The sequence below is a fragment of the Pelecanus crispus genome, chromosome 3 (genome assembly GCF_030463565.1).
Source record: "Pelecanus crispus isolate bPelCri1 chromosome 3, bPelCri1.pri, whole genome shotgun sequence".
Classification (NCBI taxonomy): domain Eukaryota; kingdom Metazoa; phylum Chordata; class Aves; order Pelecaniformes; family Pelecanidae; genus Pelecanus; species Pelecanus crispus.
In genome coordinates, this window is record NC_134645.1 from 41,179,509 (window position 1) to 41,194,881 (window position 15,373).

At 36.3% G+C, this 15,373-nt stretch overlaps 1 protein-coding gene across 1 annotated transcript in view; it reads left to right on the top strand.

Moving 5' to 3' along the window:
• Positions 1 to 15,373, top strand: part of CAMKMT (calmodulin-lysine N-methyltransferase) — a 224,008-nt gene that overhangs the window by 203,129 nt on the left and 5,506 nt on the right. The window contains exons 8-10 of the mRNA XM_075708185.1: positions 1,202 to 1,276; positions 8,279 to 8,342; positions 14,515 to 14,646. Of these exons, the coding sequence (XP_075564300.1) occupies positions 1,202 to 1,276; positions 8,279 to 8,342; positions 14,515 to 14,646 (271 nt within the window). The remainder of the gene's footprint in view (positions 1 to 1,201; positions 1,277 to 8,278; positions 8,343 to 14,514; positions 14,647 to 15,373) is intronic.

Below are 15,373 nucleotides of genomic sequence, written 5' to 3' on the forward strand. Positions count from 1 at the left end.
TGTACATGCATATTGTGGCATCTTAATTCTTTCTGGCTCTATATCTGTCTACGTATTTATGAGCCTTTTTTGCATATAGTAGTCGACCTATAAAATTTCCTTTCTTCCTCTTTACTTAGGGAACATTTCTGAATGAACACATTATAACTGATCCTCAGTTAAATATTAGGAGTAGGATGTGAATGGAGATGGCTTTTAACCAGAAGTAGATTATAGCTGTGGGAAGACTAAAGGGTCTATTTGGTCAAGACTCATACAAAACTGAGATAAGCATGCACAACCTGACAAGATCAGATTAGACCCTTCCCCCACAAGTGCTTTTCCCATAAATATTTATCTACTTTCTATTTTAAATAACCAGGAAATGAAAAAGAAGGATAGATTCTTTTTTTAAAAATAGCCTAGAAATAGAAATGCAGCTTCAAATCTTCAGGGTAATGATATTTTAAGTGTGAAGTAAATTCCAATAGTAGTTGCTGTTTTTTAAATGGGAGCAAAGTACTGAAATTCTTCATGGTAGCTACATAAATTGACAGCATTTATAAGCAGAGAACAACTTTGTACACATGTGCATTTTTGCCTACTGTTGAGTACCTTGGAATTAAGTAACTTACCACCTATGAGAGAATAGGTGCTGACGGAGTCAGCACTGCTGTATTTTTAAACTTGCCTGAGGCAACATAGCTGGCATTGAAGTTAAGCTTGGCGTTTTTTCATGCTGTCCCTCCTCCCTCCAGCCCAAGTGAATGCTCACTTCATCAATGAGAAACACAACGGACTTGCCTGCCAGATGTAACCGAGATCCATGAATTCACATCTGTTCTGCAAATCTGTGTTTCATTCAGATTGTCAATACTTTGACTTCACTTCCTCATGCAGTGGTGTTAAGGGGTAAAAATCTGAAGCCATACATGTGCCACTAATTCAGAAATGCATATTTGTTGGTGATCCACTCATCAGAACCTGTGTGGATTGCCTTTCTGTTATAATACAAAATAGCTCTTTAGCTTTGAGATTTAAAACCTTAAAAATGTACAGAGTAGGATTTTTACATGCATTTTTGAAAGTAATGAGTGTGTACTTTTTAAAACACTTCTGTGTCACATAAGAATAATATTAATACTTTAAAAATCTCAAGATGAAAGATGTAAGTCCTTTTTTCTTTTCTTTTTTTTTTTTTTAAAATCTTTTTTTCCTCTAGCATTTTACGATGGGATAATGAGACAGATGTCTCTCAACTGGAAGGACATTTTGACATTGTTATGTGTGCTGACTGGTAAGTACATAAAAATCATAAAACTCATGTTAGAAAAATAGCTTTGCTGGAGTAATTGTACTGTGCTGCTTGCTGATGGCTAAGCAAAGTCAACAAATGAAGCACAAAGCCACCTTAACCTCAACAAATTAATATTCATCTCCATGTGACAGTTATAAGGTAGTCTTCTATCACACAGTAACTTCTACCACATTATTTCCCAAAGATTGATTTTGAGAAGCATTTCCATTTTCTGGAATTGCCTCTGTTTCATGCTTGACGTATCAGTAAATGGACGACTTAGGCAAATTGCAAATAATTATGGCTCAGTGAGGAACGGTCTGGAGAAAAGGGAGTTTATCAACACAAACAGCTCAATTAGCTTACTTCTTAGGAAAGATCTGACTATTGATATAAGGGGATATATTTTTTGCTCCCCGGAAAATCTTTCCAAGATAAAAAAGATTTTCAAAGCCTTTTTTTTCCCCCCATCACATTCTGTTTCTTAAATCAGTTTGACAGCAATATTTGTAGACATAGGCTTTATATTATTTACACAGGCACATGTTAATTGTAAGAGAACTCTTAGTAAAAGAATGAGAGTACAGCACTTAATTTATAAAAACGCAGATACGTGTTACAATATGGTATATTGTTTAATAATTCATGCAAATAAATTTGATTATTGACACAACCCTTTTCTGATACTGGATTTGCAGAATTGTGCTGTGCTATATTTTCTGCATGCTAAGTTTAAAAATGGTACATTATTAATAATTTGTGTTATATAAATGGAGACAGTGTAAAAAAAGATGTGCAGATATCATTTAAGAGAGTAGATATTTTTAAATGAACCTGCCTTTCCTTTATGAATATTTGCTCTTGACCCTTTAAATGTCCAAAGCAGAAAAACCTGTTTCTGTTTTGTTTCGTGTAACTATTGTGAGAGACCAAATTCTGAAAACAGGGACTTTGTAGGACAGCTCAGTTCAGCAGATTTCTGTACCTTACAAAGAAATAGTTAAAGGAAAAAGGCGAAGGGAAGTATGAAGCTGTCTATTGTCTTTTTAAACAATGTTCTTTTTAAGAGACTTCTGATAAAGTATTCCTCTAAAGCCTTTTTTTTGTTGTTTGATATTTTGCTATTTAAGCAAAGTCTTATTTCAGAAAAGTTACTAGTTTTGTATAGCACTGGAGAACACTTCGTCATCTTTTTTCCTTTTTCTAGTACCTATTTGTTGACAGAATGCAACAGTGCTTCATTTCTCTTAGCATTTAATTTCAGAAAAGTTCTTTGTTCTCAAAAAGGACAGAGAAGGGTTTCTAACTAATCGCTGATAATGTGCCTCAGAGATGCATCATCTGATTAAAATAAGGAGCTAAACAACACCATATGATTTCAGCAAGTAATTTAGTAAATGCCTTCCTCACCAAATATTAGAATGGATACTCCAGGTTTCATTGCACAGATGAAGTTAATGCTGGACAGGATTAGATCAGATTAAGTATGAAAGTCAGATCAGAGTGCTGGCGGACATGAGCAGGAGGGCAGCAGTCTTCTCGGAGGCTTAGACAAGGCTCACATATGGATGTTCTCCAGATTATGTGGGTGAAGCAAGGTCTTGCCAAGAGATTTAGAGTTAAATTTGTTCTTCACACAAATATCAAAACAACCTGGCTGTGCCATCTCTTGTATTCTTGATACTCACACCATGTCATCCTATTTGTGCTGGGAGTACAGCAGAGTAGAGCAAGACTTAAGTTGTTTTTTTCAGTATGAGAAATATTCTTGCCTAATACTCCTCCCATTCTGTTTGGAAATAGTGTAGTTTCTTTAGGAAACAAAGAATCAAACATGACAGGTAAAATACATAATGCATTTACAATCTCTGCATTTTGTACATTTATTTTGAAGCACTTAAGATGCAGGTAAGTGTATAAATATTTATAGATTTCTAAAAAATAAATAGAAATGTGCAGGTTAGTTTAAAGTATGTGTTTTTATTCACAAATTGTCTCTATTTTCTTATTGCAAGTGCCCATATATATAGTTTAATAAGCATGAAAATCCCTTTATTGTTTGTTTCCTTTAGAAATCATTCTTTTAGTTATGGACACTAGGTTTCCTGGTACATGAAAAGGCTGGGGAAAAAAATGTTCCATGCTATATCAAACTCGAATCTTCTTTTCATTTTCATGTATTTCTTTTCTGAGATACAGAACTGGCTTGAGAACTGTTGGCAGGATTTTTGCTTTCTGAATTTTTTGGGCTGCCATTGAAGAGGAAAAAAAAATGTCTTTTCTTATAGCTCCTCGGCTGAATCCTGAAGTATGCAGCGATAAAAACAGATAGAATAGATTGCATTTAGTTTAACACCATCATATAGCTCATTGTCAGTCAATAAAATCTGGGATTAGAACAGAGAACTAGAAAGCAAAAAATCTGAGTTCAAATATTAGGTACATGGATAAATTTTTATTGAAGTGTTTCCAGCAAGGGTGATATTGTCTGATTCTCTGAATAGCTAACCAGTGGTACTGCTTGATCCCATTTACATGAAAACAAACTCTATTCATAAACATAGTCCAAATCCACATGGAGGTTCAAGTAAAAATGTACATGATTACAACAAGCAGCGATATGTTTTTATATTCATATATTTACAGTCAGACTTTCATAAACCTTGTGTGCAGGGGTGGAAAATATGTTTTTTCCCAGAACAGACGCTCTATTAGTTAACAGCTAAATTTAGTAGCTCAACTAGATTATAAAATAAATAAGAGGCAAACTGTGAAAGCTAGTCATTATTTAACCGTTCAGGATTTTGACAATAAAAATAGTTTCATGGTTCACCAGTTCCAAAATAACTTGTAAAATGTCAACTACGAGATAAAAATAAGGGAAAAAAAATCTTGGTGAGGCGACACCTGGAAGAAGGGTACACTGGAAAAAAATACTGAAATAATGGAATTTTTAAAACATATCCATCCACCCACCTCATAATTTTTAGGGGGAGTTTGAAGGCCAGGTGAAGGCTGCCAGAATTTTAGGCTTTCATTTGACCTACACTTGTGGATATAAAGTCATGCAGGTGCTGGAATTGTAAGAGTGTGTATGAATAGAGGGGAAGAAATAACAGGTGCCTGTATGGACAGGCCAAAACCAAGACTCCTCCAAAGCTCTTGAGAGCCTCAGATTTCCGATTATTTAAAAGGAAACGTATATACTTTTCTTTATTAAGAAAAAAGTTGCTGAGATTTTTAATCCAAGGAGACAGTCAAGGCCAGTAGGACTGAGCCAATATGAAAATCGTTGTCTTTCACGTTCTTGTGAAACAAGTTTTCACAAATAATTTTAATGTCGAGACAGTATAAGGTCTGGATCCCCATGTAATTTTGGAAATCCATAATATCCCACTTCGTTAGACTGATCATATATCCTTAAAGTCTGGCGCATGCATAAGAATTTGCACAATAGAGGCTGGGGGGGCTATGCCACATTACTTTCACTGTTGAGATTTTTGCTGAAGTCATGGGGAGTTGTGGATTCACCAGGAATGTAGAAATGAACTGAAAGTATTCTTTAAATACGTTAAAATATGTCAATTTTGTCTCTGTTAGTATTTAATTTAAGGAAATATTTTTGCAGGAATGCATTAAGATCCCTGTCCTCCTTCAGTTTAATTTTATTATTCATTTTAAGCTTGATTTCTTGCACACACTTTCAAGTGCATTGGAAGCTGATGATATGGAAGTAAGGGTTTTTTCAGTTTGTAAGTACTGTAGTTGAAGGCGAACAAAAAGATAAATGGCTCTACACACTAGGCACTATACATGAATGTAATCATGTCTGAAGTACACCTGTAAACTAAGCTCTTTTACCAACTGCAAAGTATGCAAAAAAAAAAAAAGTTCACATCATAGCCCATGCCCCTTGTTGCGAAGCACAAGATAAAAGGGTATCAGCGTGAAGCAAACTGAGAATCTACTTGTTTTTTTAGTTTGTTTCCTTGTGGCTTACTGTTACTTCCATACAGTTTTGGTATAAACTTTCATTTTGGTTTTAATGGTAATTTAAAATTTTAAAAAAAAAAAAAAAAAAAGACAAGAAGAGAGAAGGGACAAGATTGCCTACCTGTTCATCCAGATTTCACAGGTTAAGAGCTCTGCCTAAACAAAGGCTGAATCATAAACTGTGTTCTTGCCTCTCTACTGCTGTGCTCTGAAACTTCCTTGCTGACCCAAGAAACCCTTGCTGTTCCTGTCCTGAGCCACTGCTTTCACAGCATCCTTACTACATAAACATGAGACATTACCACTAAAGTAATGGCGAGCTAAGCCAAATTTGAATTGAGGTATGAGAACTGGGTGAGAATGGTTTAGAATAATACATTATTTAATTTCACTGAGGTGTTGTGAGCTTTAAGGGATTCTCTCAGGTGCATTTTCAGTATGCTGTGGTAATATTTAGTCATACAAATTCTCCTGGTAAGAGAAATTGCGTGATTAAATTGCCTTGCGTGGGCCAGATCATGTGCTGGTCCTGTCTGCAGCACAGATTATCTTAACGACTTCTTCAGGATTTTCCTCATTTAAGGCATCCTCTGGCTCAGGAGGGAGGATAGAGATGTTCCCTGGAGTCACTGCATTGCATTAACATTGCTTCTAGCCTTCTCTGCTCCCTCTGGTCAGTCTGTGGCTCACAGAGCAACAGACTGGAAATCGCAATATTGGAGACTATTTTCAATTTAAGTAGGTCCTGTTGCCCAGGACAAGCCTTTTGGAGGGCAGAGACAACTTGGGAGCAGAGCCAGGGCAACTGTCCCAGGTTATCTGGGTTTCCTAAGCTAACAGGGCTAAGAGTCTACCTCCCATACCACCAAAATACCAAGTGCGAGTCGGACAGAAAAGGTATTGTTGAAATTGTCTAATCTCTTGGCAGGTCAAGTAACTATTTTAAGTTCTCAGACACTAAGTTGCTGGTGAACAAAGGCCTGTAGTTCTCTCATTGTAAAGGAACAAGATTGGTAGCAGCAGTTGTGCCCCTATCTCATTGTAAAAAGAGAGAATGGTATGCAGGTCCATGAAAAAGGAATTTTAGCACTGGTAAGCTGCCCCAAAAAGTTTCCACTACACTGCTTTCAAAAATAAAAATGTTTTTAAGTGCATTTTTCATTTAGAATGTATGTCTGTCTACACAGGACCTCAGCAAGCATTAAGTGTGTGCATGCTTGCAATGTTTCATATTGAAGAAAATTAATTATTTTTAGTGATTCTTTTGGGAGAGGACTCATGCACTGTATTCCACTTCTTGTGCAGGTGGCTAAGTTCCCGGTGAAGTAGTGTCTTATGGTATCTATCTGCATAGAGATCTACCTGAGGTGAATGTGATTAAAACTCCCAGGAGACATTAGAGATATCAGCTGCTGTTTCAATGAATTAAATTTAAAAAAGCATTTTTTCAGTAAGGTTCTTCCAGTGAGATTAACGAAGACTGAGGGGCAGCCATCATGCGAATTGCTAAGGTTTCAATTTTCTTGTGGGCAGGCTATCAGGGAAATTGTTAGCTAGTACTTCGATATCTTAAGACGAAATTCAATATATTGGTCATACTTCTCTATGAAATGGTCTTTAAGAAATGTATGGATACCCAGTCTATCACATTTTCTCAACAATGTGAGGTTCTGCGAGTTTTTACCGATGAAATTTGGTCACTGACAAGTTTTCTGGTAGGCTTTTTTGGTTTTCTGAGTAGCAAAAATTCACAGCTCTTACACAGCTGCTTGACCCTATGATACGTAATATTGTATTCTCCTTGGTAGCTGTGGAGTGTCCTTACCTATATATCTCTGTTCTTGATGACTGGCATGTGGTTGGCAGACCACTTTTTCCTCTTCAGTGTTTTCATATATTCTTTATATTCTTTTAGAAATTTCAAACCTGGGAAAAAATTACCCACATCTCTTCAGAAAGAAATGTTTGAGAATAAAGGAAAGGGGAGTATAGAAAAAAATCATAAAGAATGGACAAAATACCATGAAGTGTGGAACTTGAGCTTGACACAGGCTGGGAAGCAGTTTTATTGCAGAGAAAGCATGAAAAATAATGAAGAAAGAATCACATTATTTGTGGCCTGCTTGATAGAGTTTCTTATCTGAATCGACAATATAAATGCAGCCCATGGTAGTAAGGACTGAAAGACATCAGTTGCTATCCGATGGTTGTTCACTAACCATTGTAAATGCACTCTCATTCACAGTAACTACATGTCCACAAATATCTAGTCAAGAGTGATTGGCACCCTGGTTGCCACTATTAGTATATACATTAAGGTACTGAGGGGCATGAAGAATGAATTATCCCCTCAAATCATGAGGTAATCGCGCCAAAATAGGGCTGAGCATGTTGGCAACATTGCATGGGAAAATTGACTCTGCTGCTATCCTTGCGGGACCCATGCTGGAGATGAAGGATTTGAAGAGAGGACAACTCTGTACGATCTGGGTCATTGTATTTGAACAGTGTTTGAGGGAAAGAGGAGGCAGGGGCTTGTAAATCTTTACAGGGATAGATACATAAATAGAAAAAATATGCATTATAACGCCACAACTGTGAAGGTAAAAGGAAAAAAATTACCCTTAATAGTAACACCTGAAATACAATAGAAAATACTTTTAAAAACTCCACCCCCCTTGTGTAAAAAAAACATGTAAAATGTTAACTTTGTATATTGATCCTGATTTCTGATATAGTAGTACTTTAATAGCTAGCATATGTGATCTGTGAATTTCAGCTATGTAAAGACCTGTTTCGTGCTGATATTTTAGCTTTGGTTGAGATTACATTTGGGTGTATGTATTTTTTAATATTTAAAAGTACCTGAACTGGACAGAAATGTAGACCACAGTTTCTCTTTTACAGCATTGTGTAAACATATGTAATTAGCCTTGTACTTATCTGCATTAGTATCATTAGAATTGAAAACCCATTTTAATCTGGATTCTGTTCTCTTCTCAATGTCAGCCTGTTTCTGGACCGGTACAGAGCTAGCCTTGTTGATGCAATAAAGAGATTACTCCAACCCAGTGTAAGTATGTTTCTATTTTCTGCTGAACACTGGCTTCAGAATAATTAGTCTGTGCACAATGATTGAGAGAGTAATGGAATGGCAGGATTAATGTCATGTAATACTTTAATACTTATTATGTCCAACTTCAATTGAGTCTTCTAATCTATCAGATTCTTTCCTAATCATAAACTAGGAAACTTCTTATACTTGGCCTTCTGATAAGGAACACAGTGGGTAGTAAAATAAATGAAACCGCTTCAAAGATAGCGTGAGATTATTTTTATCAAAGCGTTTCTCAAGTATTTTCCTTTGATAGTAATGTCTTCATATTAAAGTAAAAGTACAATATTGAAAGTTTTTATGTTGGCTTCTGTCATTTGTAATCCCTTCAATTGTAACCTTTGTCATCGTGTATTTATTTATTATGAAAGAATATTTTTTCTTTTCATTTCTGTTTATATAAAATGAGCAAAACCCTTATGCATATATTGCAGCCTAAAACTTTTTTCCATTAAGTAAATCCTGTGTTTACATGCTTTATACCTTAGAACATAATGAAATTAAGCTCTTCATAAAATGCTTATGTGTTCTACATGAGTGTCACTGGGGAAATATTTTACTGATCTCAATCTATTAGGCTGTTAAATCAGAGAGACCTACAGGCAAAAAAAAAGCTGTTATATGCATATACTTATACCCAACAGATAATCTTGAATCTCAAAACAAATTTCTATAAAGAAGATACCAAAATGAGAATGTGAGAAAACATGTGAAATAATTGTGATAAGTAAGAATTTGAAACAGGAATTTTACCTTTCATGCTTACCATACAAATCTTCCAATAAGGTAAACTGTCCATTTCAAAACAAAAGTATTTCATGTTAGCAATGCATTCTCCAAACTTTATTTTAAAATTGTATTGTACTTTTTGTACGAGATATTTTCTCTGTAAAAGGAATAGAAGACCCAAACGTGCAAAGGCTTAAGAAACCGAGTCATTTTAGTCGTGTAAGTAATCCCATTCTTTGCTAAGAGTGATCAGGTTTCTATTCTTGGTTCTATCATAGACTTTCCTGAGTGACCTAAGGCAAGTCACTTAAGACCGAATTATTTTAATGAGCTCTGGGGCAAGGCTGCCAGGAAGACAGGTGAAACGTAGCCACCCTGAGGAAAACATTACCCAGGTATTTCTGTCAGTGGCAGCAAGGGGAGGTTAAGCAGCTCCTGCCCAGAGTGATTCATTCTGACTGTCATGATGCACCATCAGTTATCAGGGTGCAATAATTTCGGGGACCAGAGGTGATCTGGAACACAAAGCTGATCCCAGTTTAAAAAAATGCAAAAAGTTTTTGGTTTCAGCCCAGACCAATGTCCCCACCTGGTTCTTCAGGTAGCCCCATACTGGCTCCATGAAAGGATGCTGAAGGAGAGGAGTTGAGTGGCAGGAAGAGAAGTGTATAAGAGGTGCCCTGCTATCTGTGACCTGGCTGGAGCCTCTAGCTGGCATGGAAGAATAGCTCTTAGTTGCTTTGTCTCCTGCTTGTAGTTAATCATGGTGTGGTGGTCTGTAGCGCCAAAAACCTGAGCACACACATACATTTGTATATGCGCGCGCACACACACACATTCTTCATCTGGGCTGATTAGCCCAACCAGATAATTTATTTTAAAAAAAAATTACGCTAAGGCAACCTGAATTTAAGCAGTGTTTATAGCTCAAGTTCCCATCTATAGGCAATTTAGGAATTGTTAACCCGACTTTAAACCAAGACTGGCCTGACTTTGTTGCTTTTTAAATCCAGTCAGCTAATTCAAATTCAGAACACGCCTTTGTTTTTCAGAGCAGATGAACTACAGTCCTTTGTGAATGTAGGTGGAGTAAAGGGAGATGGCTTTTTGTTTCCTGTCTTCCTAGTCTGTCTTGTTTCTGCACATTGTGATTAACAGCATAGCCTGTACTTATTTTCTCTGCATTTTAGGCCATGGTTCCTATCTCTTATTGGCAAAGCTAGCTAAAGAAATTGCCAAATCCCTTGCAGGAATTTCTGTTGCAGAGTTTTGGACCACTGTCCGAACTGTATTTTTTAACTACAGTCATTTGCCTAATCCACTTTATGGATGGTCAAACGGATGGATATCCAGTTATGGCATGGCCTTGCAAATTACTGTAATTCATAACTAAGAGGACAGCAAACTATTGTGTGGGGTGGAAGCTGGGAGTACAGACACCTTAAATGAGCTCTCTTGTCCAAAAATGACATTTTCAATGGAGATACCTTCAAGCATATACTTTCATGGTTTGAAAGACCCAAATAAAAGCATATACTCATTTGAGATCCCAAGAGAAAATGCAATCACAAGTACATAATAGTTATTATTTTTACTGCTCTTGTTAACCTGTATAAATCTAAGGATAACATCAGAGAAGCTTTACTAAATGGCACTGTACTTTGACCTTTAAAGGAAAAATAAATTAATCGTGAACTCATTTGCCAGTTGCAATAATTAAGAATAGTTTATGGGCATTAGTTTATGCCCAAGCTAAGGTATAAACTGCTTTGATTAAGTTCACTCTTCTACATGAATTATTTTGTCTCAAATTTAGAAGTTACATTTCCTTATTGGTAATACTTTGCCAAATTGATAGAGGAACGATCTCATATTGAAGATACATCGAGATGTAAGACATCTTTCAAGTGTAGCTAGGATACAACTACAATAGAATAGTTCAGGGAAAATAATAGCCAGCAAAACCGAAAGGAAAAGTGGAGTAAACAGAAATTAATGGGTATCCTTGCAAAGCTGTCTTGAAGGAGAAATTCAGAACAGGTAATTATTCTTACTGTTAGTTGAAAAAAAGATAAATTTATCTGCAGTATTTCCTTTTTCATTAAGGATGTTATTTGTGGCTATTAGAATCCTTATGGCACAGAATGATGTGTTTGGGGTAACTTTTTGTTTTCCTGGAAACAGGACTCTGGTCATTTCAGTCATCTGATTCATAGTATGGCCCCATGGACAGTTGTATTGGCACAGGAAGAGAGGACCAGAAATTCATGCAGGCAGAAATGAGCAGCTCGCAGAGTTACTGGGGGCTGACATTTCTTATCTGAATTTGTTACAAAGGCAAATGTCACCTGTAAACCAATTCCAAGAATTAGGCACTGAAATTTTCCATCAAACAAATTTATCTTGAATGGCTATATTTTATTCCTTTTATAAGCAAGCTACTTGATTTGCCAACATTTAGTTTTATTTTCTCCTGTCATTAAAATGTACTTTTAAATTCAATCTCAGCATAAGCGGTTGCTTGTTTACATATTTCCCTAATTAAGAACATTTTTCATGAAGGCTTTGATTCTTCTGTGGCCTATCCATTCAAAATTCCAATGAAGTCAATTGGATGCTGTTGAACCGTGATTAGTACCAGCAAGTAAGACTGCATTTGATAATGACTGATGAGTAAACTTAGTCATAGTCATATCCAAAATGTGAACATCTGTCCCATTATCTTACTGCAGCATTTTAGTGACACTTCAAACTATTGTAACTGACATATTCATCTGTGTTTTGTTCACGAGTTTACTGGAAGAATTTTCCAAGCTGGGGAAAGGCCATTCTGAACTTTAAACATCATCCTAAACTGAGAGGCACTTTAGAATTATAAGTTTTGAGTTAAACAACCTTGGGATAGTCCATCAAGCATAGTTCCAGGCCACTGGTCTAATTTTTTTATTGTACAGCAACCAAGAAATGAAAAACATTTTTAAATTAGAAATGTGAATGCAGTTCTACAACAGCCAGCAGAATCACAGAGATCAGGCAGTTGACAAGAAAGTGCTTTAAACCCAGATTATGATAGACCAGAATTGACCACAGTACTTCCACACTACCTGACAGTTTTGAGGAGATTATTGTATTATTAAACTTAATCATGATTTCTTGGTTTTTATCAGCAAGGGCAAGATCCTCAGGTGTTTTAGATGCACACTAAATTCAATAGAGGAATGGGTTTTTACACCAACTAAGGAGCTGGCCAAAAGTAACTGTGTAGTGATTTCCATAAAAGGCCATTCCCCTTTTCTAAAGTTATTTCAAAATTTTCAGTCTGGTTTTAAGAGATATTTCATACCATGTTACATTCTATTTTACTGTATTTCTCTTCCAAATTAAATTTGAATTAGTCTAGAGAAAGTACAAGAAGGAACGACCATGTGGACTGCTGACTCCAGATGGAAATCTGTAAGGGCATGCTCTTGTATGAGCATTGCTTCCTCGTTGGAACTGCTGGATCTGTGGCTGATGCAGGGCATGTGGCCCCCAGCTATCTCCATGCACAAGGTTTAGCCATGCCTGAAGTCCCTGCGTGAATCGTGGTCATTGAGCCCTGGGTGGGGGACATGTTTCCCATTACAGTGACCTCTCTGTGAAGCTGCCCATGAAGATGAGGGACTCCAGAGGAGTCTCATCCTTCTTATGCCAGGAAGGGTCTCTGCAAACCAACATTCTGGGGAGTGTGAGATGGCAGCAGGAGGAAGACGATCCTCAGCTGAAGGCTCCATTTGCTGTCCACTTCTGTCTGATGACATTAAAGCATGCCAAGTATGTGAGGGAACTGATTGTGAATTTCCTGTGTTTAATGTTTTTCATCCTGAGCTGAGCCTATATTCAGACTTAACATTTACATAAGCAATTCCAGTGCCTTTGGTGGGAGTTACACCCCTTTGCACCTTGTATTAAGCCACAGAATTAAAGTTACAGCTACACAAATGAACAGAAGTGAGTTGCTTTGGGTATTGCCCTAGGTGTCCTTTGTGCTTAAATTTCCCGTGAGAAAGATGAGGATAACAGTATTTCCCTATCTCACAGAGGCATTGTGAGAATAAATACAGTGCTGTGGTATTAATGATTGGAGTTTTTTAAGTACATATTAGTATCATTGATACTGACGTAGAGTTTTTATTGCTGTCTCACTGCGAGTTGTCTCAGCATATGTGTGCATGAGCTGTAACACAGGTTTGTTCCCTATCCTCCTCACTAAGTATCTGTGTCAGCACTGTAACTTTCCAGAGTTCCCACTGAAATTCTCTCTTCTGATCACTTTCTTCCTGTGGTGTACAAGATCGCATTTTCTCAAGCCAAATATTCTTCTGCAGCATCTAATCATTTTATGAGTTCTTCAGGTCCCTAAAAATATTTTTTGTCTCTTTGGATGATTACAGCACCTCACAAATTAGTTTTAGCTCTCATTAATACAGAAGTTAAATACAAGAACTCACAGTAAACTTTGTGGTTCCCCTTGGTGTGATATGCTGTTGGCTGGTATTAACCTTTGTTTACAGCTCTTCAACCAGTTTTCATTCCATGTGACAGAACACGGTATTCAGCCAATTAGAATTAATTTTGCAAATAAGATTTCAAGAGATGCTATATCAAGTAGGTTAGGTTTTGGGCTAGCACTTTGCACAGAGTGTCTAAAATCTATCATTTCAAGGTATAGTGATTTTTGTTTTCTTAAATACAGAAGGATGAACAAAAAATTAGCTAATGGACCATAATGTATTGCCTGGGCATCATAAATGGCTTGATTGTCTTGAAAGATCCAGAATTACTATGCAAAAACATTAAGTCCTGCTTTAAATGCAATTTACCAATTTAAGGTCAAATTTGGTTGCACTGCTCAGGTAGTTTAAAATATCTTTGAAAAATTAATGATCGGGTCTGATTTTCCTACCATTTTGCCTTGGTTTACACTGTTGTAATTCCACTGACAGCAAATGGGAGGTACTCTTTCTATGTGTGAGAGTAAAAAAAGAAAATCATTATTTATAGTCTTCGCATGGTCATGAGCTAACAAATGGATTTTGAATTGAGTGTATGTTTTGTGTGCTTTTTCTGTGTTTTATTTTGGTAATTTGTAGCCACCATTATTATATGAAAAGGAGCAGATGTATGGCTGCTGGCAGTTTTCTAAAGAAAATATTTATTTATTACTTTCTATTTTGCATGTGTTTAATCACAGAAATCTTGCATATTTTGAACAATTATTTTTATTACCCTACTTTAATATTTTACCAAGAGAACAATTGACTTCTCCAGCTTGAGTATATTAAAAGCTTAGTCAGGTGTATGTTATATGTGGTTCCCTTCCAGTTTTAAAAATGTATACATTCTCTTTTTAATGTTCCAGGGAAAAGCAATGGTATTTGCTCCACTCCGAGGGAATACTTTAAACCAGTTTTGCAATCTAGCTGAAAAAGCTGGTTTCTCTATCCAAAGACATGAAAATTATGATGAACACATTTCGAACTTCCACTCCAAGGTTAGTTTTCTGCTTGTGTTAGATAACACTTTAATCCGCATTGCATTTTGAAGAGATCATGGTCCTTTTGGCAGGTAACCTAAATGTTTGATTAAAGTACTCCTTAGGTGTGCTGTTTCTGAACAGCTATTTTTGTATCTGATTATTTTGTGTGGTAGAACCATCCTTTATCTCTGCACGTCTAGAAGAGTTTTGCAGAAGCATCTCCTGTTTACCCTTTTCATTCATAGAAATCTAATTTATGAGAGTCTTTTCTTGTTGTTGTTAGCTGCCTGTAAATATACTGCGCACTAGCATTTACATTTTAATAAAAAGCTTGCAACTTTTAAGTAGGTTAAATACTGAAGTGGACTGAAATAAATAGGAGGTGAATGTCTAATTGTATCATATCGTACCTTAAATCCTTATCTCTGGCTGCTTTATGGCTGGGTCAGTTGGCAGCTTCAAACTGCTAAATCTCATACAGAATTTCACAGTTGTGGGGTTATATGTCAGATCGAGGCGCTACAAGATTTAGGTCAAAAGCACTTATCTGAGCGTGATTTCTAAGCTTGCTTACATAAAGCTACTCTTATCAGTCTCCTTTTTTATTATTTATAAGTATAGAGTAATACAGGACATGAAGAGGAAGGTGCTTCACAGAAAACTTTTTAGGAATTTCTTATTTTCCTGTGTAGAAGTGCTTATCAAAATCATATTTATTATTTGCAATTCTGAGATCTCTATT